The sequence below is a fragment of the Neoarius graeffei genome, chromosome 10 (genome assembly GCF_027579695.1).
Source record: "Neoarius graeffei isolate fNeoGra1 chromosome 10, fNeoGra1.pri, whole genome shotgun sequence".
In the NCBI taxonomy this organism is placed as follows: domain Eukaryota; kingdom Metazoa; phylum Chordata; class Actinopteri; order Siluriformes; family Ariidae; genus Neoarius; species Neoarius graeffei.
Window position 1 is genome coordinate 88,383,579 of NC_083578.1, and position 27,622 is coordinate 88,411,200.

General features: G+C 40.1%; 1 protein-coding gene across 2 annotated transcripts in view; it reads right to left on the reverse strand.

The window, feature by feature from the left end:
* notch2 (notch receptor 2) overlaps window positions 1–27,622 on the reverse strand; it is a 125,984-nt gene that overhangs the window by 85,228 nt on the left and 13,134 nt on the right. The window contains exons 1-2 of one of the 2 annotated variants that reach the window (XM_060932551.1): window positions 16,756–18,128; window positions 7,547–7,628 (exon numbers count right to left, since the gene is read on the reverse strand). In XM_060932551.1, the coding sequence (XP_060788534.1) occupies window positions 7,547–7,608 (62 nt within the window). In that variant the 5' untranslated portion in view covers window positions 7,609–7,628; window positions 16,756–18,128. Of the gene's footprint in view, window positions 1–7,546; window positions 7,629–16,755; window positions 18,129–27,622 lie in introns of those variants that run through there. The other variant, XM_060932550.1, reaches the window with a different exon arrangement.

Sequence of the window (27,622 nt, forward strand, 5' to 3'; positions counted from 1 at the left end):
ACAAAAGACAAAAGTTGCATCTGTTCGTGTGCTATGGGATGGCAGGAAAAAGAAAAAAAATGAAACTGCAACGGCAGAACATAACAGTGGAGGAAGTGCACCGTGCTCAGCAGAGCTATTCACATTTAAAATTAAATAAATAAAAACTGAATTTCCTGCATGTTATGCTCTCTTTAATGCCATGTTTATTTACTGGGACTCTGGTGAACGCATCACTCAGCTGAATACTGCATCTCTCTCTCTCGTAGGGTTCATGAGATGAGATCTGATCTCTCAGTGGTTCGCTTCAGAGAAGGAGGAGGAGCCATGACGGAGCTTAGAATGCCTACTCTAATCTGTCTCCACATAAACCCACACACACTGTCCTATTGAGGTATTTCACCCACGTGACCAAGTCATGTGATGCTGCCATTTTGGACGGCACGGCTCGAATCAGTTTGAATGCGAGGAAGGCGACAAACGAAAAACATAAAAGAAAAAGGAGAGAGATGCAGAAAACACCTTCACTATCCAGCGACGTAGGGCATTTACAGGGCGAGCAGAGGGAGAGGTATTTGCAAAAATTGAGGTTAGCAGGCTTAGAGAACGACGTTTACCTGCTTCCACCAGGATTGTTCACTGACGTACGGAAGTACACGAAGCCCTCGTCTTTACCTGACTTCGGCCCACATGATCTGTATACCTATGTTGTTAAAAACCCATCGCCATACACAGGTATTGATCTGAAAGCGTATAAGAGTTTGGATGCCTACAAATATTTTGTGTCAGGCTGGGTAACATGCCTACATCAGCGGGTCGTCCCTGGAGCCGGTGGTCGCCATCTTATTACAGCTAAGGTTTGTTCACATTTTCATTTACTTTCGGTCCTCAGGATAAACAAAATGTTATTAAATGTCATTGAAATAACTTCTTAGTCTGTTGAGACATGGCCCGTTATAAATTTGCTGTTACCAGGCGATGACCAAGAACTGTATTATTAGGGTCGGTGTAGTTGTAGCAGTGCACTAGCAGCTAGCTGTTAGCACTAGCTAATGTCAACAACAGTAGCTGGTATGTTACTGTAGCAATGTTTACGTTCAGTCATTTGGATGACTGTTAAAACCTTTCAGTCTCAAGTTTTTCCTTTACTGGATTTACTAGTTTACTGAGCTAGCGCGCTCGGGCAAGCTGGGAGCTAGCGCGCGCTAGCCCGCCGGCAGCCGGCGCGCGCTAGCTCCCCGGCGGCCGGCGCGCGCTAGCTCCCCGGCGGCCGGCGCGCGCTTGCTCCCCGGCGGCTGGCGTGCGCTAGCTCCCCGGCGGCCGGCGTGCGCTAGCTCAGTAAACTAGTAAATCCAGTAAAGGAAAAACTTGAGACTGAAAGGTTTTAACAGTCATCCAAATGACTGAACGTAAACATTGCTATAGTAACATACTAGCTACTGTTGTTGACATTAGCTAGCTTGACGTTCAAAATGGCGGACACCGGGGCATCACGTGACCCTGTGACGTCAGGTGAAATACCTCAATAGGTGTGGGGTGACAGATGATAGCTCACGTGAGCAGTGATTAAACGTTACGTCACACATTTTAATCATAACATAAAGAATGAGCGGGACATAAGAGGGAATGTGGCTAGTCATGAAACAAAAAATGACTAAGACGAGAAGGACGATATGTGAAGTGATGAGGAGGTGGAACTACTGCTTAAGGTTACACCTGAATACAAAATGGCCGTCTGAGTCTTATCCCAAATTATAATACATGCAAAAAAACAGGATCACATATCGACAGCATTTATTTTAAAGAACATACATTTTCCCATCTGTACCTGTGAGAACAATAAACGGATGGAGGAGCGCACGGATGGATAACTGGATAAACATGGATGAAATGACAGATGGATGATACTGTAGATAAGTATATGGATGCATATATAGATGGAGATTAAATTTATCGATAAAACTGCGATAAATGGAAACAAAATAAGTGTTTTATTGTAAACAGAGCATGTTGATATTTTACTGCCACGCTACCGTTTCATTAGCTTTTTAAATTATTTTATTACTTTAGAACTCCTTTTGAGATTGGCGAAATGATATTTTTGTCATTTTTCTCAGTTCATGAAATTTATATTATACAAATGATCTTTACATAAATTATCATAACAAGAGCTCAAGCTTGTATCAGGATCGTAGAAAATAAATAAATAAATAGGTTGGTGAAGCTCTGAGTTGTAGTCATAAATAAAATAAATGAATAAAGTTAAAAAACACACTTTGGTTCATCTAAACAACACTCCAAAACAGTGCTGTGGAGCAAATCACACACACGCACGCACAGGCACAGATTTGTTGTGAAAGATGACTCGCATGTTGAATCCAATTTCCCTGAAGCTAAACATACACCAAACGATACCCCATTCTCCGCAGCGTCCAGCTCCACCAGGTGATTAGTGATGCACACAGCGCTGGTGTTCAAGGCCGGTGGAAAAAAGCAGTCACCTGTGTGAGTGGTTCATTAACACTTCACTGAGGAAACACTTTGCATTTCAGAAAAACAGCTGGAGGCGTTTTGGTGTTATTCCCTACACTGGTTCTTCTACTGTAGAACTTCATCTGCATGCTGACATACTGCTTCACATGATGGAGAGAATTCAGTTCTTCACATGATGGAAAGAACAATGTTCAGTTCTTTATCATGAAAAAAAAGAATGCTCCATCTCTGCTCATTAACCTACCTGGATGGATGGATAGATGGACATAGTATCTATCCTTCAATCTATCATCATCTATCTATCCGATCTCCATCTATATGCATCCATCTACTCCAGTATTGATCCATTTATCCATCCATCTATCCACGTTTATCTATCCTTCAATCTATCCATCTAGCACTCTAGCCATCCAATTTTTGTCCATTTTTGATCCCATCCCATCTCTCATCTCATTATCTCTAGCCGCTTTATCCTGTTCTACAGGGTCGCAGGCGAGCTGGAGCCTATCCCAGCTGACTACGGGCGAAAGGCGGGGTACACCCTGGACAAGTCGCCAGGTCATCACAGGGCTGACACATAGACACAGACAACCATTCACACTCACATTCACACCTACGGTCAATTTAGAGTCACCAGTTAACCTAACCTGCATGTCTTTGGACTGTGGGGGAAACCGGAGCACCCGGAGGAAACCCACGCGGACACGGGGAGAACATGCAAACTCCGCACAGAAAGGCCCTCGCCGGCCCCGGGGCTCGAACCCAGGACCTTCTTGCTGTGAGGCGACAGCGCTAACCACTACACCACCGTGCCGCCCCTGATCCCATCCAGTGATCCATAAATCCATCCATATATGCATTTATCCATCAATCATCTATTCATCCATCTATCCACGTTTATCTATCCTTCAATCCAACATCCTTTATCCATCCATCCAATCTCCATCTATCCATCCTTCAATCTGTCCACATTTATCTATCCTTCAATCTAACATTATCCATCCAATCTCCATCTATATCCATCCATCTATCTACATTTATCTATCCTTCAATCTAACATTTGTTTGGAACCTTTATTTAAACAACAACAGGGTAATCCAGTCAGTGGCAAAATGCCTCTGCTATCAAAAGGAGCCCTGTTATACACACATACATCTTACAATAAATAAAAACTAAAAAAAAAAAATTATGATAAAATTTGACTACATTATTTACAATATATATTCAATATTCAATCTAACAATAAGTACAAAAAAGCTACAATATAAAAGGATTATTAAATGTATAAAAGTATAATTATATTAGAATAGACCCCTCCCGAATTCTCCCAGACGCCCACGAAACAAAGGCCAAAAGCCAAGACCGAACCAATCACTTATCAAAGCCGACCTCGACCCGAGACCACCGCTCCGCGAGCATCCAAGCGAATCCAGGAAAGGTCTAACAATCATCAACTATAACTGTAACCTATTAAAAATTATATATCCCTGAAATTCTCATCTCATCTCATTATCTCTAGCCGCTTTATCCTGCTCTACAGGGTTGCAGGCAAACTGGAGCCTATCCCAGCTGACTACGGGTGAAAGGCGGGGTTCACCCTGGACAAGTCGCCAGGTCATCATAGGGCTGACACATAGACACAGACAACCATTCACACTCACATTCACACCTATGCTCAATTTAGAGTCACCAGTTAACCTAACCTGCATGTCTTTGGACTGTGGGGGAAACTGGAGCACCCGGAGGAAACCCACGCGGACACGGGGAGAACATGCAAACTCCGCACAGAAAGGCCCTCGCCGGCCACGGGGCTCGAACCCGGACCTTCTTGCTGTGAGGCGACAGTGCTAACCACTACACCACCGTGCCGCCCAATTATATATCCATAATAATAAAATAAAATAAAACATCTCCATCTATATCCATCCTTCTATTCATGTTTATCTATCCTTCAATCTAACATTATTTATCGATCCATCTAATCTCCATCTATATCCATCCATCTATCCACGTTTATCTATCCTTCAATCTACCCATCTAGCCATCCTATTTTTCTGTCCATCTTTGATCCCATCCAACAATCCATAAATCCATCCATATATGCATTTATCCATCAATCATCTATTCATCCATCTATCCACATTCATTTATCCTTCAATCCAATATCATTTATCTATCCATCCATCAATCTATCCACATTTATCTATCCTTCAAGCTAACATTTATCTATCCATCTAATCCCAATCTATATCCAACCTTCTATCCATGTTTAGCCACTCTTCAATCTAACATCTCCATCTATATCCATCCTTCTATCCATGTTTATCCATCCTTCAATCTAACCTTATTTATCCATCCATCCAATCTCCATCTATATGCATCCATCTACTCCAGTATTGATCCATTAATTCATCCATCCTTATTTATCTATCCTTCAATCTATCCATCCATCCAGCACAATAGCCATCCTATTTTTCTGTCCACCTTTGATCCCATCCAACAATCCATAAATCTATCTATCCAACTAGCTATTCATCTATTAATCCATCTATCCATCCATCGATCTGTATTTCTGTTCACACATCTAAATTAGAGAGGACCATCCAGATGGGCGTGGCCTAATATTCTAATAAGCAGGCCTGACTGACAGCACTTTGTCCAGCCTGCTATGGCACTCGCACACAGTTTATATATCTACCAACTCATCCAATTATAGAACTAGAAGAATTCAGACGTGTGTTAATATAGTGTTTTTCTCTGGCAGATAAGAGCTGGCTTCACCCGAGCACTTCTTCAAAAAAAAAAAGCACGTGGGTCTTGTTTCCGTCTCAATATCTTGACAACATATCATTACTCTATTTGTCGTATGATTGGTTGCCTGAAAAGGAGCCACAGTGATGACGCCTGCATCTTTCCGCAATGTTCAGAGATTTTCAACTATAAGCGCTTAGAACGGCCACGGGAAAAAGGCAGAGTGCTCTGAAAAAAAACAAAAAGACGATAGGTGTAGAGCTTTTTCTTGAGGCGGCCGTACGTTGCCATATACACTCGTCTCTTCACTGGGAACAAATGAAAAAAAAAAGACACTGGTGCGCAGAAAAAAAACACCATGTGGACACACACCTTTAACTTGCTTGCTAAGTCATCTTTCGCTTGCTACGCTGCTCACAACACCCTGTATTCTTCCTTTTCTTAAAAAAAAAGAATTTTAAGACAAGCTGTAAACTGTTCACAAGCCTGCACAGTCATATTTTTACAAAAAAGTTATCAGCAGGACTGAAATCAATGACGAAACCTTGGAATGATTTAGAGTCACAGTTTGTAAATGATCCGCAGTAGTGAACAGACCTGTTTTGATTTTTTTTGTCTTTAAAAGGCAACCTGATAGGTTGTGTTGTTGAGGGTGTTTGTCCTGGCAGATAAATTCAGGCGTGTCTGGCTGCTTTAATGTTTAAGCACAATTACACATCGAGACTCTAGAAACATCTCATACCTGCAGCAGCAAGACAATGCATTCCCCCTTGAAACTTAAGAACTCTGATATTCAACACTTCCTGCTCAAAAACTTACCCACTTTTTTTTTTGCTTTGTTAATCATTTTATGCAATTTGCATGCTTTTTGCCTGTATACAAATAGCTAACGTTTAACATGGAACACAAAAGTATGCTAAACACACACACACACACGTAATGCACAGTTCCCTTCTATTAAAAACCCACTTTTTTGAAGATAAATTATTTTGATGCAGAAATAATAATAAAAAAGTTAGAAGCAAACATTAATACAGTATTTTAGTCCTTACACTTGCACACACTTAGACACACACACACAAAGTTCCTGTCTCTACTTTCACCATCCTGTTTGGGTCTCAGTAGCTTTGGGTGAAATGTTATAAGTTGTGTTTCCTGTGGAAGAAAACATCAGGTGAGGTGGTGAAGTGTGTGTGTGTGTGTTGCTCATTTTCCAGCAGCATGACAAGCAAACACATATAATACACACATTCTTCTAAAGGTCCCTATATGGTTCATCTCTAGCTTTATGTCTGTCTCTCAAATCATCTAACCATCTATCCATACATCTCTCTCTCTCTTTCTCCATCACTTTATCAATCCATCAATGCCTCCAATCCATCCATTATCCATACATCATGTATCTATCTATTAATCTATCTGAATATCAGTTCATATATCCATCTATTGCCATCCATCCACAATCTATTGAACCATCTTTCTGTCCATCTGTTTATCTATCCACCATTAGTCTGTATAAGTCTCTCCCATTTATATATCCATCTCTTCATCTGTACATCCAGCTTATCTACTTATCCATCCATCCATCCATCCACCTGCCTACCCATCTACCATCCATCCACACATCTATTTATCCACTCTCCATCCACTAATCCATCCATTCTTCCATTAATCATTTCACCAGTCCATCCATCCATCTATTAATCACTCATCCATCCATTCATCTGTCTATCCAACCACCAATCCGTCCATGCAGCTCTTGTCTAGCCATCTGTACATGTATTTATCTATTCTCCACCCACTAATCCTTTCAACTACTCATCTATCAATCCATTAACCTCTGTCTGTCTATCCAACAATTTACCCGTCTGCCTATCTATCTATTTTTCTATCCATACCACACTAATCCATCTTTCGATCTAGCGATCCAATCCATGCATTCATCCATTCATTTGTTTATCCATCTACCCATCTCTCATCCATCTATACACCCACTATCCATTTTCTATCCACCTACCTATCCATCTTGTTCATGCATTAATACAGCCACCCACCGATTTATCCATCTATTCGCCCAACCAGTTATCTATACATCAGTCTGTCCATCCATACATCAATCTATCCCATCGTATCTAATAACATATTTCCTCTACATTTTATTCTGTCTATCTGTTTACTTAAAAACATTAAATGGTAGGTTCAGTTGTGTTCAGGTGTGCTCGATCAGAGAAACCTTAATCGTGTGTGTGCACGAAAGCGCCAGCTCTCCGGTGGGTGGTGAAAATGTCAGCGGTGTTGAGAGGAAGCTGAGTGGTTCTCTTACCTGCAGTATCCCGTTCCGTTGGTGAAGGTGACACAGCTCGCATTGTTCACACACGGATTCATGAGATCCACGCACTGCAGAGCTGCGAAGCAACAGACAAGAGACCAAAGAACATTACACTCACTCCCTCACTCACTCCCTCACAAAATCACTTACATATAAAGTCTAGAGACAATTAAAATCAATCCCAAAAAAAAAATCAAGTCTCTTTATGTAAACATTTCCAAATCCAGTTCCATAATTAGTTCTCATTTTTAATCAGAATTAAAAGATTTAAAATTCTCATGTTCTCATTATTAGTTACTCAAACAATCCCACTCCCAAGTATCCACCCAAGAAAGTTGTGTTTTTAAATTTACTCCAACCTTCAGACCTCTGAGTCAGACACGTCACTCTGACATCAGCCAAAGCAAGAAGCGAGACAAAGTGAGAAACTGTTGACACTGGAGACTCCATCAACATTAAATAAAAGTCTCAGAACAAAAAGTCAGTCATCACATCAACAATTATTCATTATACTTTGTTAGTATAAATACGTAGGTGATTATAGAAAATCATACATGCTGACTGGTCGAGACATTCGGACTATTTCTCGATAATCACCTCGAGCGACTCGGCAAAATGGCGGCCGATGGCTTCGTCACCGTAAGTGAGAAAGAATTACAAATTGTGAAAGAAAATGCTGTTCCTAAAAGCACTAAAGATGCTATGAAGTTTGGTCTAAAACTATTCAAAACTATTCGGGTGGAATTGTGATTTATTTTATCCATTAAAAAAAAAAAAGTATTTTATGTGACACAAGTCTGTGCTGTGCCTTTATTACATTTGCATGCCACTTTTGAAGTTTGAAATCATTTTTTAAATACAATTTTTTTAAATAATCACGTTTATTTCTACTAAAACAATTATCCACCTCAAGCTCAGTGAATATTGGTGAATAATAACTGAAACGAAGTCTCAGTTATTACATTCACACACACACACATTATCTCTAGCCGCTTTATCCTTCTACAGGGTCGCAGGCAAGCTGGAGCCTATCCCAGCTGACTACGGGCGAAAGGCGGGGTACACCCTGGACAAGTCGCCAGGTCATCACAGGGCTGACACATAGACACAGACAACCATTCACACCCACATTCACACCTACGGTCAATTTAGAGTCACCAGTTAACCTAACCTGCATGTCTTTGGACTGTGGGGGAAACCGGAGCACCCGGAGGAAACCCACGCGGACACGGGGAGAACATGCAAACTCCACACAGAAAGGCCCTCGCCGGCCCCGGGGCTCGAACCCAGGACCTTCTTGCTGTGAGGCGACAGCGCTAACCACTACACCACCGTGCCGCCCATCTCAGTTATTATTCACTGATATTCCGTTCACCTTCTGTGAATAACTGTGAATTAAACAACGGGATTTTTTTTCAGATCAGTTTATTATTAGTTTTAGTTGGCGTAGAGCGCCCGCCTTACAAGTCCCTGTCTATGAGATGTTACTATAGAAACAATAACATTAGAGCTAGCACTATTATATTTACCTGTCATTCATGTTAAAGCTGGAACCGCTTTCTGAGCTGTGCAGCTATACAAAAATAATGCACACCTACTGACCAATCAGATTCAAGCATTCAGCCATGCCGTGGTATAATCCACAGTGATAAGTGGATAACATTTTAGTTAACAATCACTCTGAGTATTAAATAAAATTCCTGACAGACCCTTCAGATTAAACCTGAGTCAGTTTTCTTGCGCAGCTCTTTTTGTTTACAAACCCTAAAGAGGTCTGCGTGTGTCACCAGAAGGGGGTTTCTCTCGTCTTCAGACAGGGAAATCTTTTTCTAGAGACTTCTGCATCACAAGGTAAGTAAGCATGTTGTAGATAAGGGGTGTGTTTTGTCCATTTTACAAAAACTTCTATCTGCTCCAGAAAGAATGATCTTTCTTTAAGCCGCAACTAAACTACACTAAGTGTAAGAAATAGTATACATAAATGTTCTCTATACATCTTTGACATTTAAAGATTTTACAGCTACAAGAATGGCTGACTGTTCCGAGTTCACACTTCCCTCTCAGACATCAGACCAGGCAGGTCATATGATTTCAAAGCAGCGCAGACAGTCTAAGACGCATGATAGCTCCACACAGGAAGCATGTTCAGTGCTAAGATTCACTTCCTGCACTTTGGCCCAAAAAAGAAAAAAAAGAAAGAAAGAAAAAAAAGAAATCAACACGTGTTTGAGCTTGAAGACAATGAGCTCGCACTGGGCACTTGGCCAACGTTTAACAACTGGGTTTGAGAGACCGCAAAAAAAGGCATAATAATAATAATAATAGCAGATTCATACCAATGTCATTTTTTTCTTTCTGGATCTTTCAGTTCAACAAGAAATAAAACTTTCTGATGAGATGAGAACATTCGATGGGGTGCATAAAGGAAAATATTCTTTTGAGCAAACTGTCAAGATACAAAGCTAGAAAGTTTCAGGACTGTGGTTGGGTTTTTGCTTGATAGACAAAAACACACAAGACTCATAACCATACAGTATTTATAACCCATATCAAACCAGAAACGCTGATTTTATTGTCGCCTCAACATCCTCTCTCTCTCTCTCTCTCTTTCAAGGATGATTAATACAGTTACTGTAAACCTTGCTTGCTGAAAAAAAAAACAAGCAAGCAGTCTAGTGTTTGTGCAGGAATTTGGTGTGAAATGAAAAAGTTGGGGCATAGCACGTTTGGCAGCGGTTCTGGTGTGTCGGCGAGGGCTGGTTGAGCTGTGTGAGAAACTCGGAGACTTGGAGAAAGAATGGCAGGAGGGAGGGAAAGCAGGGTGCTTGAGAAGGTGAAGAACAAGAGTCAAGAGCACTCAAGAAAGGAGGACGAGGAGAGAGAGAGAGAGAAAGTGTCTCTAAGGGGGGAAAGAATGCACAAGTAATTCAGAACAGATTGAGAGTCTTATGAAAGACAGAAAACAAGTTTGAAGAGTAAGAAATTTGTGTGAGAGAGAGAGAGAGAGAGGGCAGAGCCTGACTGGTTTAACAAGCCCTCCATACAAACACTGTCTCTGTGCCAGAGGAGATGATGTCACAGGATTCGGGGATGGGCTGCTGCTAATTACTTGATTTCCATCTCAATCTGAGGTTTTTCTCACTCGGAGAGAAGGATCGCTGACTGATCGTATTGGAAATGGTAGAAGCGCTACATCTCTTTCTTCCTGGAGATCCATCACCAGAAAAAGTATGGTGGTACAACGAATCCTAACAACTCTTCCATCAAAAAAGTAGCAATAATTTAGAAAACGCTTAAAAAAAAAAGGATGAAATTTTCGACTAGCTAAGGGTGGAGCGATGCGACAAAAATATAATGTCTCAATTCTGGGAATGTCATTCAATAATATCAAACCGCAAAAAAATAAATAAATAACTAGTTTATTTCTATATTCACAAAAATTTTCACTGTACAATTTTACACACAGTAAGGAAAATCGAACACTCCATATTGTAGCCATGAAAGAATTGGCTTTTCACGAAGCGTTAAAAGGTAACAGTTGTGTTTTTGGTCATGTTAATCACTTTCTAGACCTCAAATCATGGCGGAACTGATAACATGTTGTAACAAACACACAAAACCCAAAAGTCAAACCAACTCTGACAAGTGTTCATTAATAAAAATGATCAACCTTTTGCCTCAGTGCACAGTGCTTTCACAATGAGTGTCTATGAATGAGGAGGGTTTGGTTAAGTCTTCGAAAACCGTCATTAACACTCAGGTGACAAAACCAACATGAGACACCTCCTTCGTTTATAACATGTCTCATGCTGCACACACTAGAGATGTAATCAAAAAGAGACTATGAAAGAGTGAGAAAGAAAGAAAGAAAGAAAGAAAGAAAGAAAGAAAGAAAGAAAGAAAGAAAGAAAGAAAGAAACTGACATTCTTGGAAATGTTGCATTATAGAAGTTTGTTTACAGAATTCAGAGAGATGGAAATGGAGAGAAGATTGAAGGAGAAAGAAAAAAGACAGACAGGAAAGCAGCAGAGAAAGAAAGGAAAACGAAAGTAAATGTGTGATGGGAAAAGAATAGGAAATGAACCGAAAGACTGAGTAAGAAAGAAAGGATAGGAAGGAGGTGGAGTAGGAGAATGAAAGATGAAAGAGCATAAGGACAGCTCTTTGATTAGACTTCACTAATTTTACATACATTTCTTATATTATTCTTTCTGTCATCAAAACCAGGGAGCTGTAAGACGGCAATGCTACCATCACCACGCTTCAGCTTTTACAAAAATATATATTAAAAAAAAAAACATTTCTGAGTGCATCCTGTTTGGTGTGTATGATTAATGAATCTTGTCCTCATTGGATAATTTTTATTATATGTATTATAACTAAATGTTATTGGGGCAAAATGGATGTATACCTTCTATGACATTTCATTTAGAACTACTTATTTTATTTCAGGTGCAGTAAAAAAAAGTACATTCTACATTTGAATATAAATAAATCGAATGCATTTGTATCTGAATTTTCCTCTTGAATATTCATGCATACAGTATTGCCGCTTTTCCACTACAAACACGGCTGAGTCGGGCTGAGCCGTGCCGTGCTGAGTCGGGCTGAGTGGGGCTGTTGGAGTTGCATTTCGACTACAACCGCGCTGAACCGTGCTGGCTGGAAGTGGGTGGACACATTGGGTGGAGTTAGCGAAAGTGGGTGGACGTCAGGTGATGTCGTTAAGCAGCGCAAACAGTGACATCAGTGAGCTTTTAAGCGGTAGTCTCACAACCCGAATAGTAAACAATAAACATGGAGGACATGGAGTCGTTAGTGTTGCTGGTCTTGGTGCTGTGGCTTGTTGTCACCGACAACGCGGACAGATACTGGCAAGAGCGTATAGATGAGGCGAGGCGCATAAGGCTTCAGAAATTCTCGTAATTCGTAATTCTTCTCCTTCCGGGTTTGCGGTGTTTACAGATCCCAGCGTGCTCGCGGGGCGTGTGTGGGCATGTGAGGACACTCCTCCTCACCAATCAGTGCACAGGGGAGTGTCTGCTCACGCCCCCAGCCTCACTCGGCTCGCTTTGGCTCGCTTCAGCCCCACTCCAAAACGGTGCGAGTTTTAGGGGCTAAGCAGGGCTGAAGCGAGCTGAGTCGTGCTGGTTTTTGGTAGTCGAAACGCGAGCCGTGTCGGGCTGAAGTGAGCTGAAGCGAGCTGAAGTGAGCTGAAAAAGGGTAGTGGAAAAGGGCCATATGTAACTGGTCAAAGCTCCAGGGAATTTTATCATCTTTCAATTGTTCCTCTTCGTCATTTCTCCTGGTATTTATTTACTTTACTGCATCTGGGTTTCTCATTTACTCCCTCCTTCATCCATCTCTCTCTCTCTCTCTCTCTGGGTGGGAATTTCTAAGATTCAGGTTTGGAAAAATGCGTCCAGATGTGGGAGGAAAAAAACCCTCACGTGTCCCCCTAAATCATCTAGAAAACTTATTTACCTCATCTGTGTGTGTGTGTGTGTGTGTGTGTGTGTGTGTGTGTGTGTGTGTGTGCGCGCGCACATAAAGTGGGAGCAAGTGTACATGTGTGCGTATTGGCACTCATCAGTTTGGGTGTATGCTCTGCAGCATCACCAAAAACAGCTGCTCATGAAATGCAAAGAGAAAGAAAGAAAAAAGGAAAAAGTTTGGTTTTCTCTGGGTAGGTTTCCAGATGAGGGTTTTTTGTTAAAAAAAAAAGCATTATGATTTTTTAAAAAGGTTTGCTCAGTGGAAGCTGATTTGACCAATATTATTACACTTTGTTTGGAATAAATTAATTGTTGTGGGGGGAAAAAAGCAGAAAGAGAATCGAGTGTCACCAAAAAAGTGATCAGTTGCTTCATGTCTTTGCCTTTGTTATTTTACTTTTATAGATCAATCAGTGGCGGCACGGTGGTGTAGTGGTTAGCGCTGTCGCCTCACAGCAAGAAGGTCCTGGGTTCGAGCCCCGGGGCCGGCGAGGGCCTTTCTGTGTGGAGTTTGCATGTTCTCCCCGTGTCCGCGTGGGTTTCCTCCGGGTGCTCCGGTTTCCCCCACAGTCCAAAGACATGCAGGTTAGGTTAACTGGTGACTCTAAATTGACCGTAGGTGTGAGTGTGAATGGTTGTCTGTGTCTATGTGTCAGCCCTGTGATGACCTGGCGACTTGTCCAGGGTGTACCCCGCCTTTCACCCGTAGTCAGCTGGGATAGGCTCCAGCTTGCCTGCGACCCTGTAGAAGGATAATGCGGCTAGAGATAATGAGATGAGATGAGATCAATCAGTCAAGGATGGGGGGAACCAGAAAGTCACATATTTCAAAAAAAAAAAGGAAACTCATGATGTCAAGAGCAGTGCACAACTTCTCTTTTGTGAAGAAATAAAACCACAGTACCACTTTTCTACAGGAAATGACATCACTATTAAAAAAAAAGCCAACCTTACAGAAACAGGCTGCCAGCTTTCATTGGCGTGCCTCTTATTAAAATATATATATATATTATATATATTGCTAATTAGTTAACACTAAAAAGGAAGAAAAATAAATTAATGAAAAAAATTTATATATATATATATATATATATATATATATATATATATATATAAATTCAATTATAAAAAGCTTATTATTTTAAATATTCAATAAAAATTTTTCTTTTTTTAAAATCAACGTTTGTGAATTTAAATTTTTAAAAAGTTAAAGATATTTATCATTTAATAGTGAAATGGGGGGAAAAAACAATACAATACATATTACAATTATTTGCTAAATGATTGCTAATATTTGTACCAGGATTTTTTTTTATTTATAATTGACATTCATTTATGCAAATGAGGCTTCATTTAATTATATATATATATATATATATATATATATATATATATATATATATATATAAAATATCCAGTCCTTCAATGATGTTAGAAATAATACGCTTTTTACTTTTGACTGGTACTGTGTGTGTGTGTGTGTGTGTGTGTGTGTGTGAATGCAGTATTGATCTCATTTTTGCATTTCATGAATGTGGGAATCTTTCAGACACTGAGATTTTTTGGTGATGAACATGGAAAAAATAATTTCGAGGGGAAAAGAAAAATTTTTTCAAAATATACCATGTGGTTTCATGTGTTTCCAGACTAAGTAAGTGTGGTTTATAAGGTTTAAAAAGGAAACTGACGTGTTCTTTTTAACAGGAAACACACTTTTATAACGTGACATGTGTGTGAAGTGGGCGGAGCTTAAAGCCCTCTCGAAAGTTCCAGATAACGTGAGCAGACAAAATGGTGGATTAAGAAAAGTGTTTTAGTGCAACAGGATGGAATAATCTGGCATGACCATAAATTGTCGTTTCTACTTTCAGAATCTTTTGAGATTAGATGTAGAGATTAGATTTAGATTAATATTACAGATGGACAGCAATAAAACTAAATAAAACATATCAACACATAGCAGGACAATGTGTTTTTAATTAAAGGTCTTCGGTAATGAGGGAAATCTAATACTGGAGTACAAATCCCTCCTGGATTTCAACACACACACACACACACACACACACACACAGATCCCAGCTGGGACACAGCTGCCGGTCTTGCCATCAGCCTGAAACCGCTGCCTCATCTTCATACGATACCCACAATGCCCTGGGGAAGTGTGCGTCTCTCTCTCTCTCTCTCTCCTCAAGTAAACACTCAGAATTGGCATGGACATGTTTATTTGGGTTCAATTAAGGTCACATTTATTTTTCCATCTCTCTCTCTCTCTCTCTCTTTCTCTAAGGGAGCTTTCACACCTATTTGTTTGTCATCTGGTTTGTTTTCTTTCTGTAGATAATTAAACAAAACAAAATACTTTAAAAACTTTTAAAAACAAAGTTTTAATCTCCACAGTTCTACAGAATGTCTTTGTGCACTGTAGCATTAAAGTTTCCCTTCACTGGATCTAAGAGGCCCGAACATAATCCATCATGACGACACTCTTGTGCACAAACTGAGCTCCGTAAAGACAGGGTGTGTTAAGTTTGGAGTGGAGGTCCTGCACACAGCCCGTACCTCAACCCACTGAACACCTTTAAGACGAACATTATTTTACTGAACAAATATAATATGAACATTGTTATATACATATTTATATATATATATATATATATATATATATATATATATATATATATATATCCAGATATATATATCAAATCCAGTATTTATTTTATTTCCTGTCCTTTAGACCCTGCAGCTTATTTCATCAGCACTATATACAAATGTCATCCACACCCCAAAATGTGCTGCATGTTTGGTTCACTTCCTGTATTTAGGCTGACTTTTGGTCCACATCCGAGTGCAACTACTGGGTTCGCAGCTGTGCTAGCAAAAAGGCACCTTATATAGTGCTATAAGTATGAACTGGACACCTACTGAATTCATTCTCCAAACAAATTGGGGGTACCACAAAGTTGGGGCGTCCACCCCAATTGTAAGTAACAAGGAGATACCGGGACTCACTATCGTGTCGAGATACAAATAATGGTATTACGAGACAGGATGAACCAGGGCTAGCTGATTAGCACACTGAGTTCAGTAGATCTCTCCGCAAAACAATACAGATGGCTCTGATATAAGGCCAAAACTTGTTTCTTCACATTCTTTTGATAATGTTAGCTCATTTTTGAATATTTCAAACTAAAATTTTTACATATAGCACCTTTAAGTCTTGTTCACACCTGGAATTAACATCCGCCCTGGGTGATCGGATGGCAAGCGAACAGCGATAAGTACAGATGTGAATGGGGTTTACAGCATCGATCACTCTAACCACATCTGGAGGTGGTCTGGACATATATAACCACATTACATCTTTAGTGTGAACACGAATGTGTCTCAATGCGTCACAGACAGCAATGAAGGACCAGCTAATTGACCGCATCATTGCACTGGCCAGAAAACACGTAATCCCTGTGAGACTGTTTGTAAATTTCGCTCTCTACAGCAAGGACAATGGTTAAATGTAATGCTATAAACATCAGCGACAAACAGCTGCTTTTCATAGCTTCATATCACAGGCCATATACTTAAAATGTTTGAAAGTGTCCATACATGCTCTCTCTCTCTCTCTCTCACTTTCATCTGTCTGTCTGACCAACCAACCGACCGCAGGCACACTAATGGCAACTGAAAGAGGAAAAAATCCTGTGCGCAATTACCCAAGCAAGCACACACCACTGCTAAGTGAAAAGAGGATCTGGCCCAAGTCCAGGCTGAACCGGAGAGAGGAAGTTGTTCATGCTGGAACAGGAAGTCAGTCCATTTCCTGAAGTAGCTCTACTACAGCCTTCTTCCTGTGTTTAAGTACTGCATTAGGAAACTGTAATACATAACATCCTTGAACACAACATGACACACAGCCCCACTTTATTTACAGCCTCAGCATGAAAAACACAAAGCAGGAAAAGAATAAAACGGGGTGACGAGGTTAATGACGGGTAGTGTCTCTTTAGAGAACAACAAGCTTCACTAATTAGCTTTCAATCCCCAGCTGAAGTGCATTCCAGTTATACTTTCACTCACGAGATGAAGCGAAGAGGACGTCCCTCATGCCACCATCTCACACTCATTCACTCACACACACATACAAGCCCTTTTTACACAGATATCCTGCAATACTGGCACAAAGAAGACACCTCAATATTTCGGCTTTGGTTGTTTACATTGAACCAAATAAAGTCGTGCCAGTGTGCATTTTTACATTGTGAGCTGGCGTTCCACAACCAAATGTATGACAGCGTCTAGGGTGATGCATCTACAAATGGAAAATCCAGATTCCCTGAGCATACAATGGCAGGTTAACCGAAGTGTTGAGGTGCTTTCGTTAGCCGTGCACATTTATATCACTCTTCAAACACAAGAAAAGTTGCTAAACCATCATACAAAACATGTAATCACTTTTGTTACATAATTCAGGTTTAAGGAAAGTAATAACCTCAATATAAGCGCTATAACCTGTGTGTCCTTTAACTGAGCCAGCTTTTCAGGAGAGGATCAGAGTGAAAGATGAGGAAGAGAGGAATAGAGAGATTCGTGAATGCCACATGTGTGTGAGATCAAAAATATACATTGAGGAAAACCCCTGTCCGCCATACCATCTGTCCCTTTGACACAGACATCGATTCTGGTTCTGTTACTACCAATCGTTCTGGCTCAGAGACGGAACAACACACCGTTCCGCACTCAGACGTTTTATACAGAATGCAAGGTGGACTAAAGGAATAAGATTCCTGCCTTGAATAGGCTGTAAAAAAGGGGCGAGAGAGAGAGAGAGAGAAAGAGAAAGAGAGAGAAAACCTTGTGGTCAGACGTTTATGTCATGGCACCATCAGACTTCCGTTGATTTCTTTTTGAACTGGCCTGAATTTCCCAAAAGCATCACAGCACAAAGATAATCGTTAAATGGTAGAGCATGCAGCACAATGAACACTCTCTCTCCTAGTTAAGACGCTCTTGGGAAACACACCCCTGTTCATTCTCTGTGGCAGGATGATTGTACAACATACATCTATAACAGGAAAAAAAATTTGGTGCACAAGTTTTCATTTATTGTGGGTTTTCTGAAATCAACACTGGGTCAAAAATTATACACACAGGGTCAAAAATATACATACTTCACACCTAATACCATCTATTAGCAAGTTTCATCTTGACAAGATGCTTTTCTTAGCCATCAACAAGCTTCTGGCAGAATTCTGGTTCGATATTTGACCACTCTTCTAGGCAGAATTGGTAGAGTTCAAATAAATGTGCATGTTTCCTGGCACGGACCAGACTTTTAAGCCCAGGCCACATATTTCCGATACCTTAGAGGTAAGGACTTGTTTTAAGCATAAATGTTACCCTGCTTTATCCATTACGCATCCGGCTTTGATGTATGTTTGGGGTCACTGTCCAGTTGGAACACCTAATTGTGTCCAAGTTTTCAATGGTTTGAGGTTATGCTGAAGAATTCTGAAGTAGTCCTCCTCCTTCATGATTCCATCCACTTTGTGCCATGCAGCAGCTCCACTGGCAGCAAAACAGCCCCAGAGCTGATGCTACTACCACCATGCTTCACAGTTGGTGCAGTGTTCCTCTGTACCTCTGGTCATTGTGGCCAAACAACTCAATCATCTCATCTGACCATCAAACTTTCCTCCAGAAGGCTTTTTCTTTGTCCACGTGGTCAGCTGCAAACTTTAGTCAAGCTTGAAGGCAGCAATTTTGGAACAGGGACGTCTTTCTTGGACGGCAGACTCTCAGTTCATGATGATATAAAACTTGCTTGACTGTAGACGGTGTTCCAGCAGCTTCCAGGTCAGAGCAGGCCTGTGCCTTGGTGGTTCCTGGGTTGTTCCTGAGAATCTGAACCAATTTCCTCTCAGCTGAGGGGGACAGTTTGGGTACAGATATCTCCCAATAAGTTGTTCTTATATACAATTGTTTGAACTGATGATCTTGAAATCTGCAGTTGTTTAGAAATGGCTCCAAGAGACTTTTACAAGTTGTGTAAATCTATGACCTCTGTCTCAGATCTGCACTGAGCTCCTTGGACTTTTATTTCCAATTGTTCTGTGTATAAAATAAGTGCTGTCAAACACACCCTTTTTATGCTGGAATAGAGAAGCTACAGCTGTAGTAATCATAAGCGCTAACAGGAAGGAGTAGAGATGCAATAGCAATTTTCTTTGCTGACTCCAGTTTCTTTTTTTTTTTAAGTATGGCCTGCTGATTCTGATTTTCTTTCTTTCTAAGAACTATAATTGAAAGCATACACAAACATTTTTGTAACTTTTCTTTAATGGAAAATTGTCAGATCTCAAAATAAAAAAGGGCACTCGGTTACACAACAAACCTTGTTCTTTTGTTGTTGTTGCAGTTTTGTTTTGGTTTTTTTTTTTACAAACCTCCAACTAAAAATGAAGTGCAGTGTTTGTACTTTTCCAAATGAAAACAGGTGCAACAGGTAATAGAAATGGAAAAATATAATAAGGCACCTTTATGCTCGTCAACATGTCTGACATGTTTCTTCTGTAGTCCAGATCTGTGCGTTCGCTCATCTTCACACCTTCTGTTCCATGTGACTTCATTCTCAATTCCAGTCACCAACCGATCAATCGGTGCCTCTTTAGTTAATAGGCCTTGGTGAGTTAAAAGACATTTTGGAACTTTCGGCACCACAGAATTAATAATCTAAGTGAGCGTATGTATACTTTTGACCCTACATGGATTATTTCGACCCTGTGCTCATATCAATAAACCCAAAATGAATGAAAACTTATGTACCAAATTCTTTTTTTTTCTGTTAAAGACATACGTTGTACAATCAATCTGCCACAGAAAAAGAACAGCTCAAAAAAATCAACAAACGTGTGTAAACTTCTGACCACATAAGAGTAAGAATGTACTCTTTAACCTACTCCAACCCCAAAACTCTACAATATACATTCTCCAACACACATCACCAATCATCCAACACGCTCCAACACACACCATCCAGCATGCACCAACAGACACTATCCAACACCAACATGCTCCAACAGACACCATCCAACACCAACATACACCAACCACCCAACACCAGCATGCGCCAACACACACATTCTGATATCACATGGCTTCAAAATGTCCCAGTTAAACTACTGGAACACTTATAAATACCAAATAAACCATTGTGGACAGATAAGAACTTGCAAAAAAAAAAACCTTTCCATGAATCACACGAAGATATAAAAACACCCAAATCCTGTGTTTGAGTTGGGTTTCAAGTCTGTGTACATCAGGACTTAAGGATCAAACATGGAACATGATACAACTCCATAATCCTCATGCTTGTTCGCTTATGTCTAGACTTTATTTCTGAATAAATGAAGATCTGTAATCATGAAAACATTTTAAACACATACAGCTCTGAAGCAGGAATGCAAAGCATCTTAATTCCGTGTTAATTTGCTAACCTGCTCAGCAGGACAAACTCAAGTCCCCCTTTGCCTTAATCTCCGGATTTTAACAAGCCCAAACATCTCTCTCTCTCTCTCTCTCCCTCCTCTCTTCCTCTCCCCTACAGCCTGGTAGCACTTAGCCTCAATTTCCAGATGACAATTTCACCATTTTGGAAAAGGGCAGTGTTTTTTTCACCCACACAATGAGCCTTTTTTTGTACCTCCTAGCAACTGAAATGACCACGAGGCACAAGCACTTCTCAATCTCTTCAAGAAACAAAAAACAGGCCATGTATCTCGCTTTAGCTATGCTTTTAGTTAAAATTTAAACAGTATCATTGATAAAAGATACGTTGCATACAACTGGCAACAAACCAGACCAGGTTAATCAACCAGTGGTTTCCAAAAGAACCCCTTTGCACTACATATTTCTGGGTTGTTGTTGTTTTTTAGCTAATCGCTCCTGATCCGAATAAACAGCTAATTAACCTACCCCTTCCTGAGCCAGAGCTGGTTGTGTTAGAGAAGCTGATAGAAGTTTTTTCCACAAAAGACGCTGAGATGTCAAGCAAAAAGAGAGACTGAGAGAAAGAAAGTTTTGAACTTTAATTATCCCATATATATAAGTCCGTCTCAGAAACTGGTCTCTCATTTGGGACATTATGGTCAAAAAATAAATTTTCTAATTTTACTATTTTTTTTGCATATACCTAACACTCAATGTTTCTTTTGTCATGTTTAATAAGAATAAAGATAGTATCTTGCTTTATCTGGCCTCCACTGTGGAAATTTTTTTTTATAAAATTGATTTACATATAAAATAACTACATTATGAAGAATTAAAGCCCCTCCTTCACAGATGAGTGAAAATATTGAATAAATGTCCTCTTTTTGATTGCTTGGGTTAAAAATGCCAAATTATGATGATTGAATTGATTATTCACTTAAATATGAATAATATGATACATTTTGGGTATTTGATATGGCGAAATAGGACAATAGGACACAAAAAATGACTGGCCGTAGATTCTATCAAAAGTTCGATCTAAATTGACCGTGGTTGCAAAATATTGGCCAAAAATACGCAAACACTACGAAATATGAAAGTAAGATGAAACAGAAACATTCTATTGCCTTATACTGCAAGACTAAAACAAAATAAAACTGTCAAAACTCACCTTTTCAGTGATAACGTCCGAACAGATCACCCGTGTAACAGAAAGACCGCAAATGGAAGCATGATCAACTTCTAACTATTGGAGTGGAAAATTCCATTCTACACATGCAAATTGTTAATGTGTGTCCTTCCCCGCACACAAATAACACGCTACGGTAAAAAATAGACCACAACTTATTTTATAGCTCAGAAATTCATACAAGACCAGCTACCATCGTAACATATTCTGTAAGAAACATATTCTATACCTAACTTTCAGCTTTCGTTTTAAAAAACAAAATCGCAGATTTATAACTAAATTTTTATACGACGTAGTGATTTTAAGTTACTACTTTTGGTGAGGTAGTGACCTTGACCCTGAGGCTTTCCATTTAGATCAAAACACATGATCGTATTGGTTTTGGGTTTGCGGAAAATGGAGTTACAACGGTGATCAAATATTTTGCATGATGTTTAATTACGGTTATGATTATTCTGTTAGCGCACCAATCCTTAGGTGTATAAAGTTACAACTTAAAATACAATTAGTGATAACTGTAGACTTTTCAGTGGACTACAACCTTTTTAAGGGAATGCGATGTAGTCAACCATTTATCATGTCCCAGATCAAGCCGCCATTTTTCCAAAAATTTTCAGAATTTTTGCCAAATTCTGAATAGAGTATTCACATCATAGATTTAGTTTTATCTGTATTATTTCTTTCATCATTTTATTTCAAATTAAAATCAGCATCACCATTCAAAACCGTATAGTTTATTGACTGTGAGTATATTTAGTGGGGTACCCCCACAGTACCCAGTTTCTGAGACAGACCCATATATATCATTACGCAGCACTCAAGACTTGTTTTGAGAGTTTGCCATTTCTTTCTTGAAGCAAAAAACAGAAACAAAACACACATTTTAACCAGTGATCGTAGTGGTTCAGTAAAAACTAGCTAACTAGGTCTTAACTCAAGAGAGACAAACAAAATGAAGTAAATAGGAAAACAGATGTCCAGTATAAACATTACTCAGCAGTAATCTCAAACATAGAACATGATTAAAAAGTACGGGTTTAATTCATGACCTCAGAACAAAAGTGTTAAATGGCTGATAAATGACTTTGGGGCCAGACTGCTGGTTTGTGTATGCTGGTAATCTACCTTATTGCACCTTTAATGAGTCTATGAACCACACTAACATTGTGATTAAGAGGCTGGACGATATGATTGCAATAAAAATATCATATCACGATACTTCAGGACATTTCTATGATGCACAATGTGCTAGACAGGCTTCTTAAAAAACTTCCAGTAAAACAATAGTGTTGTATTTAAGTATACATTTACAAAAAAAAAATTAACATCAAAAAGGAGGAAAGTTTTGTAAAAATCTGTAAAAAAAAAAAAATTCTAACAAATTTCAAGCATTGGAAAACTATCAGATCTGCTTCCAGGTTTTGTAATTGTTATTGCTTTTAAAAATGTTATCAAAATACTAGAGCTGTCAAAAATGTCGCGTTATTAACTTGACTCAATTTTAACGGCGATAATTTTTTTATCGCGAGATTAACGCTCTGTGACATGATGCCATGCCCCACACAGCCAGAGTCCTCTGCTCTCCCCCGAAGAGCCACGGTGCTCGGTTAGGTTTCGTTTTCCCATCGGCGGCTCCAGCCCCACTTTGCAGTGGCTGTGACAAGACGTGTTATGCTCTGCAATAAAAAAAAAAAAAACATTGGTACAACCAGTGTTCGAACTATGCCGATATTTTCGGGGGGTCCCTTTTTTTTCCCTTGGGGGGGTGCTTGCGCTTGTCTCAGAGCGCGGCTCTCCATCGCGCGCTCACTTCGGATATGCAAATGCTTCCCGTTACACACGATTGCTATGTCAATTAGGGTTGGGCGGTATTACGGTAAGAAGGTATCCTGAGGTATCCAAAAGTACCAACGGTATCGGTCTCATTACCGTCATTTAAAAAAAATATATAATATCTAAATAAATATGGAGTACATGAGGTCATAATATAAAATAATAAATTGAAGATCATCCCGAATAACTGTGTGATCGTATTTTCACTAATTCTATCAATTTCCTAAAGAAGTTTTCATCGCATGCAGGGTTGTTTATGTCGTTACCATGGCAACCCTGCGTGACATTTTGGAGTCTGACAGAAAGCTTCGCAAGAGACTGAGACCGGGGGTGTCATGGCTCAGATGGCTAAGGCACCGTACCATAAATCCGGGGACCCGGGTTCGATTCCGACCCGAGGTTATTTCCCGATCCCGTCTCTCTCTCCCCCGCTCATTTCCTGTCTCTCTATACTGTCCTATCTAAAAAAAAAAAAAGAGAGACTGAGACCGCGGTTGAAAGATGGCAAGTCAAGATAACGAGTAAGTGGCAAAAAAAAAAAATACAACATCGGCAGTGTGGCAGTATTTTGGTTTCAAACCAAACGAAAAATCTAATATGTCCCCTAAGGCACACCATAGCCTGGGGTACTCCACTTCCACGAGATCTCTCCAATGAGTTGTGTTTTGAGTAGGTTACATGAGTAACAACAAGGTAAAATAATATAACGTATGACATTTGGGATGTGGGTAATAAACGTTTGAAATGTCATCTACTGAAGAAACGGAAGAAAACATCGTAGCGTAAACTGTTAGGTTTCTGGTGGGAATTAGCAATGCGCTTGCTATGTTTGTTGGGTGTGTTAAACCGTATGGATTTAAGTGGAATAATTGTAAGGAGTTATGTGATCAAGACAACGTTTTAAGCAAGGTAAGGCCATTTGATTATTAATTTCCCCGCCATGGCATGATGTGGGCCCATATGATTTTGCCTTGTGCAGCTTTCACGCATTTGAATTAGGTTCGCCTCATTTGCGCTGAAGAATATGGTTTATCGCGCAGTCTAAACGGACTTGGGTGTTGGTTGATTCTTTTTCTTTTTTTTATTTCCCATGCTTGAAAGGGTATGATCCTGCTCATCGTGTACTTTTTTTTGATGGAGTAGGTGAAGTAGTGCTGCAAATGGCGTTTCAACGCAGACATGTGTAAACGACAGTTGAATGCTATTTTCAAGATGAAGGAAGAGTTGCGTGATGCTTTGAAATGTCTCTGAATCCATTCATCAATGCACAAAATTCGCTTTGCTGCTTAATCCATACCACAATGCACACAATTCGCTATGCTGCTTTTAAATAGTACATTTGAGGCATAGGCGCACGTTACACAGTAGGCCGAAACAAAATATTATTTTTTTCTCGGTAATACCGTATACCCCGGGAAAACACAGAGACGGTTTAAAGGTATCAAAATTTGGATACCGCCCAACCCTAATGTCAATAAACATCATTTTGCCAATATTTTAGAGACCCCCCAACATTTCCCAAATCATGTTTTCAAGGGATCTCATGTCTGTTTCAGGGGATCTCGGATCCCCCGTGTACCCCTGTAGTTCGAACGGTGAGCAAGCCCATTCACTTTTTTATGCTGATAAGAGAATTACATGGTTTTTCATGTGACAAAAATGTGCGATTAAATTGCGATTAATCGCGAGTTAACTATGACAGTCGCAACATTAATCGCGATTAAATATTTTAATCGCTTGACAGCACTACAAAATACATTATGGTACAATATCTCAGAAAAGCATAGTTGGAGGTGGCGGAGTTGAGGATGTTAAGGTTTGTGATGGGAGTGATGAGGTTGGACAGGATAAGGAACGAGCACATCAGAGGGACAGCACATGTGGAGAACTTGGGTATTAAGCTAAGAGAGATGGGACTGAGATGGTATGGGCACATCCTGAGAAGAGATGCAGAGCGTGTGGGAAGGAGAATGTTGAGGATGGAGCTGCCAGGCAAGCGAAAATGAGGAAGGCCAAAGAGGAGATACATGGATGTAGTGAGAGAGGACATGAAAGTGGCAGGTTTGGTAGAGAAGGATGAGGAAGACAGAGAGCAATGGAGACGAAAGATCCGCTGTGGCAACCCCTAATCAGGAGCAGCCAAAAGAAGAACAAGAAGATCTCAGAAAAGCATATCATAAATATCACTCAATATTTATGACATCAACATTATATCATTGAAGATTAAAAGTGTAAAAATGTTGAAACATGTTTCAAGTTGCTAGGTGGTTGCTAGGCTATCCCATTTGGTTGCTAGGGTGCTGGTAGGTTGTTGCATTGCTCGCTAAGTTGGTTGCTAGGATATTATTAGGTGGTAGCTATATTATTCCAGTAGGTTGCTAAGGTGTTAATTGGTTGCTATCATAGTTCAGGTGTCTGGTTGGGCTTTAGTATGTGGTGCAATGCAGGTTTTAATTGTCTTCAATGCATCTGAATTGAGGAAAGCTCAAAACAGAAACATTTCCCAACACTGGGGGCTATTTCTAAAACCCTGCTACTTAATGATGATGCCATTTTGTTATCCAAGGTTTGCAAGTTTGGATAAACAGAAAGTTTTTTTTTTTTACATTTAACCTAGCACTTATTGGTGCCCATTAGTGTTTTTCTTCTAACTTGATTCAACTCATCTGAATGAAACCACATGAAAACAAAAATCTAAACCCTCTGTACTAAGAGACAACAGGAACAAAATGCGCCGACTTAACCTCTTTGTAACAACATCTTGTTTTTCTTCTCTCTCGCTCTACCCTCGTAGAACACTGCTTAGTTTTTCACCCAGCAGTCCTCCATTCCAGTCATGTGATGTCTGAAGGTTCATGCTGCCTTCAAATGCTGTATTTGGCAAAATAGTAATATTTACAATGTCGGTAAAAGCACCCACTCATTGCTACACACACACACACACACACACACACACACACACACACACACACACACACATGTGCGTTCTGCTTTCGTGACCTCTGAAGCAACACTTCCACTCGTCAGTCATGAGCCTCTCGCGTGTCCGCCATGCTAAAAAAAGTCCCTGAAACCGCTCAGTGTGAGGAGACAACTGATGACATCTAATCACACAAGGGGATTCTTACTGAAACCACAAAACCATGTGCCAAAGCTGAACACCAAGCACTTAACACAGGTGAGCAACACTACATTTGTAGCAGTGGTTATTTAACTACTTTACACATACACACTAGGAGTCGACCGATAATCGGCCTGGCCGATATATCGGGCCGATATTCTGCATTTTTAGGGTTATCGGTATCGGCCATAATTTCCACCGATATGCCGATAACATGCCTTTTTGCAGCCATTTCGTTCCTAACACGACTGTCACTGCACGTCCTTTCCTGCACTCGCCTCTCTGAGTTCAAGAACACGGTCCCGCCCACCACAACATCTGATTTGTTGTGAACTGTTTCAAGGCGGCCGTACGGGCACTCGGGCAGAAGCGGCACAAGGGATACAGCCAATCAACACGCATAGCTAATCACTGAACTGTTTCAAGGCGGCCGTATGGGCACTCGGGCAGAAGCAGATCCCACTTCAAGGTAAGGACACGCTGCTTTTGCCGCAATAAGTCACAAACACACAAGTTGCAAAAGCACAACATCATTATATGTTTACATTCTTCATCTACTACTCGTTAAAATTGTCCATTTGCATCTGTGTAGCCAGGCAAACTTAGCTTACGGAAGGAAGCACTTGAATTAGCCTACAACCAACTAGTCTCGCTGAAACTACATGTAATGTTGTAAGCAGTCCCCAGCATAACGTAGGCTGCAGTCATTTTTAAATCCCCGTCTGGAAACGTTGTGAATGTGTCAGTAGTTCTACTCGAACAGTAGAATGACAGCCATACAGAGAGGTGGTCAAGGGAAGACGAAATAAAACGTAGTGTTTGTGTTCTGTAGGCTAGCGCAAGCCTATTGGCTATTTGTTATGGTGATGAGTAAACTTCATGACGTGACTTGTGCTCAAAAAGCGCATTGCACTTGTATATGTTCGGTAACTTTATAAAGCGCTATTTGAAC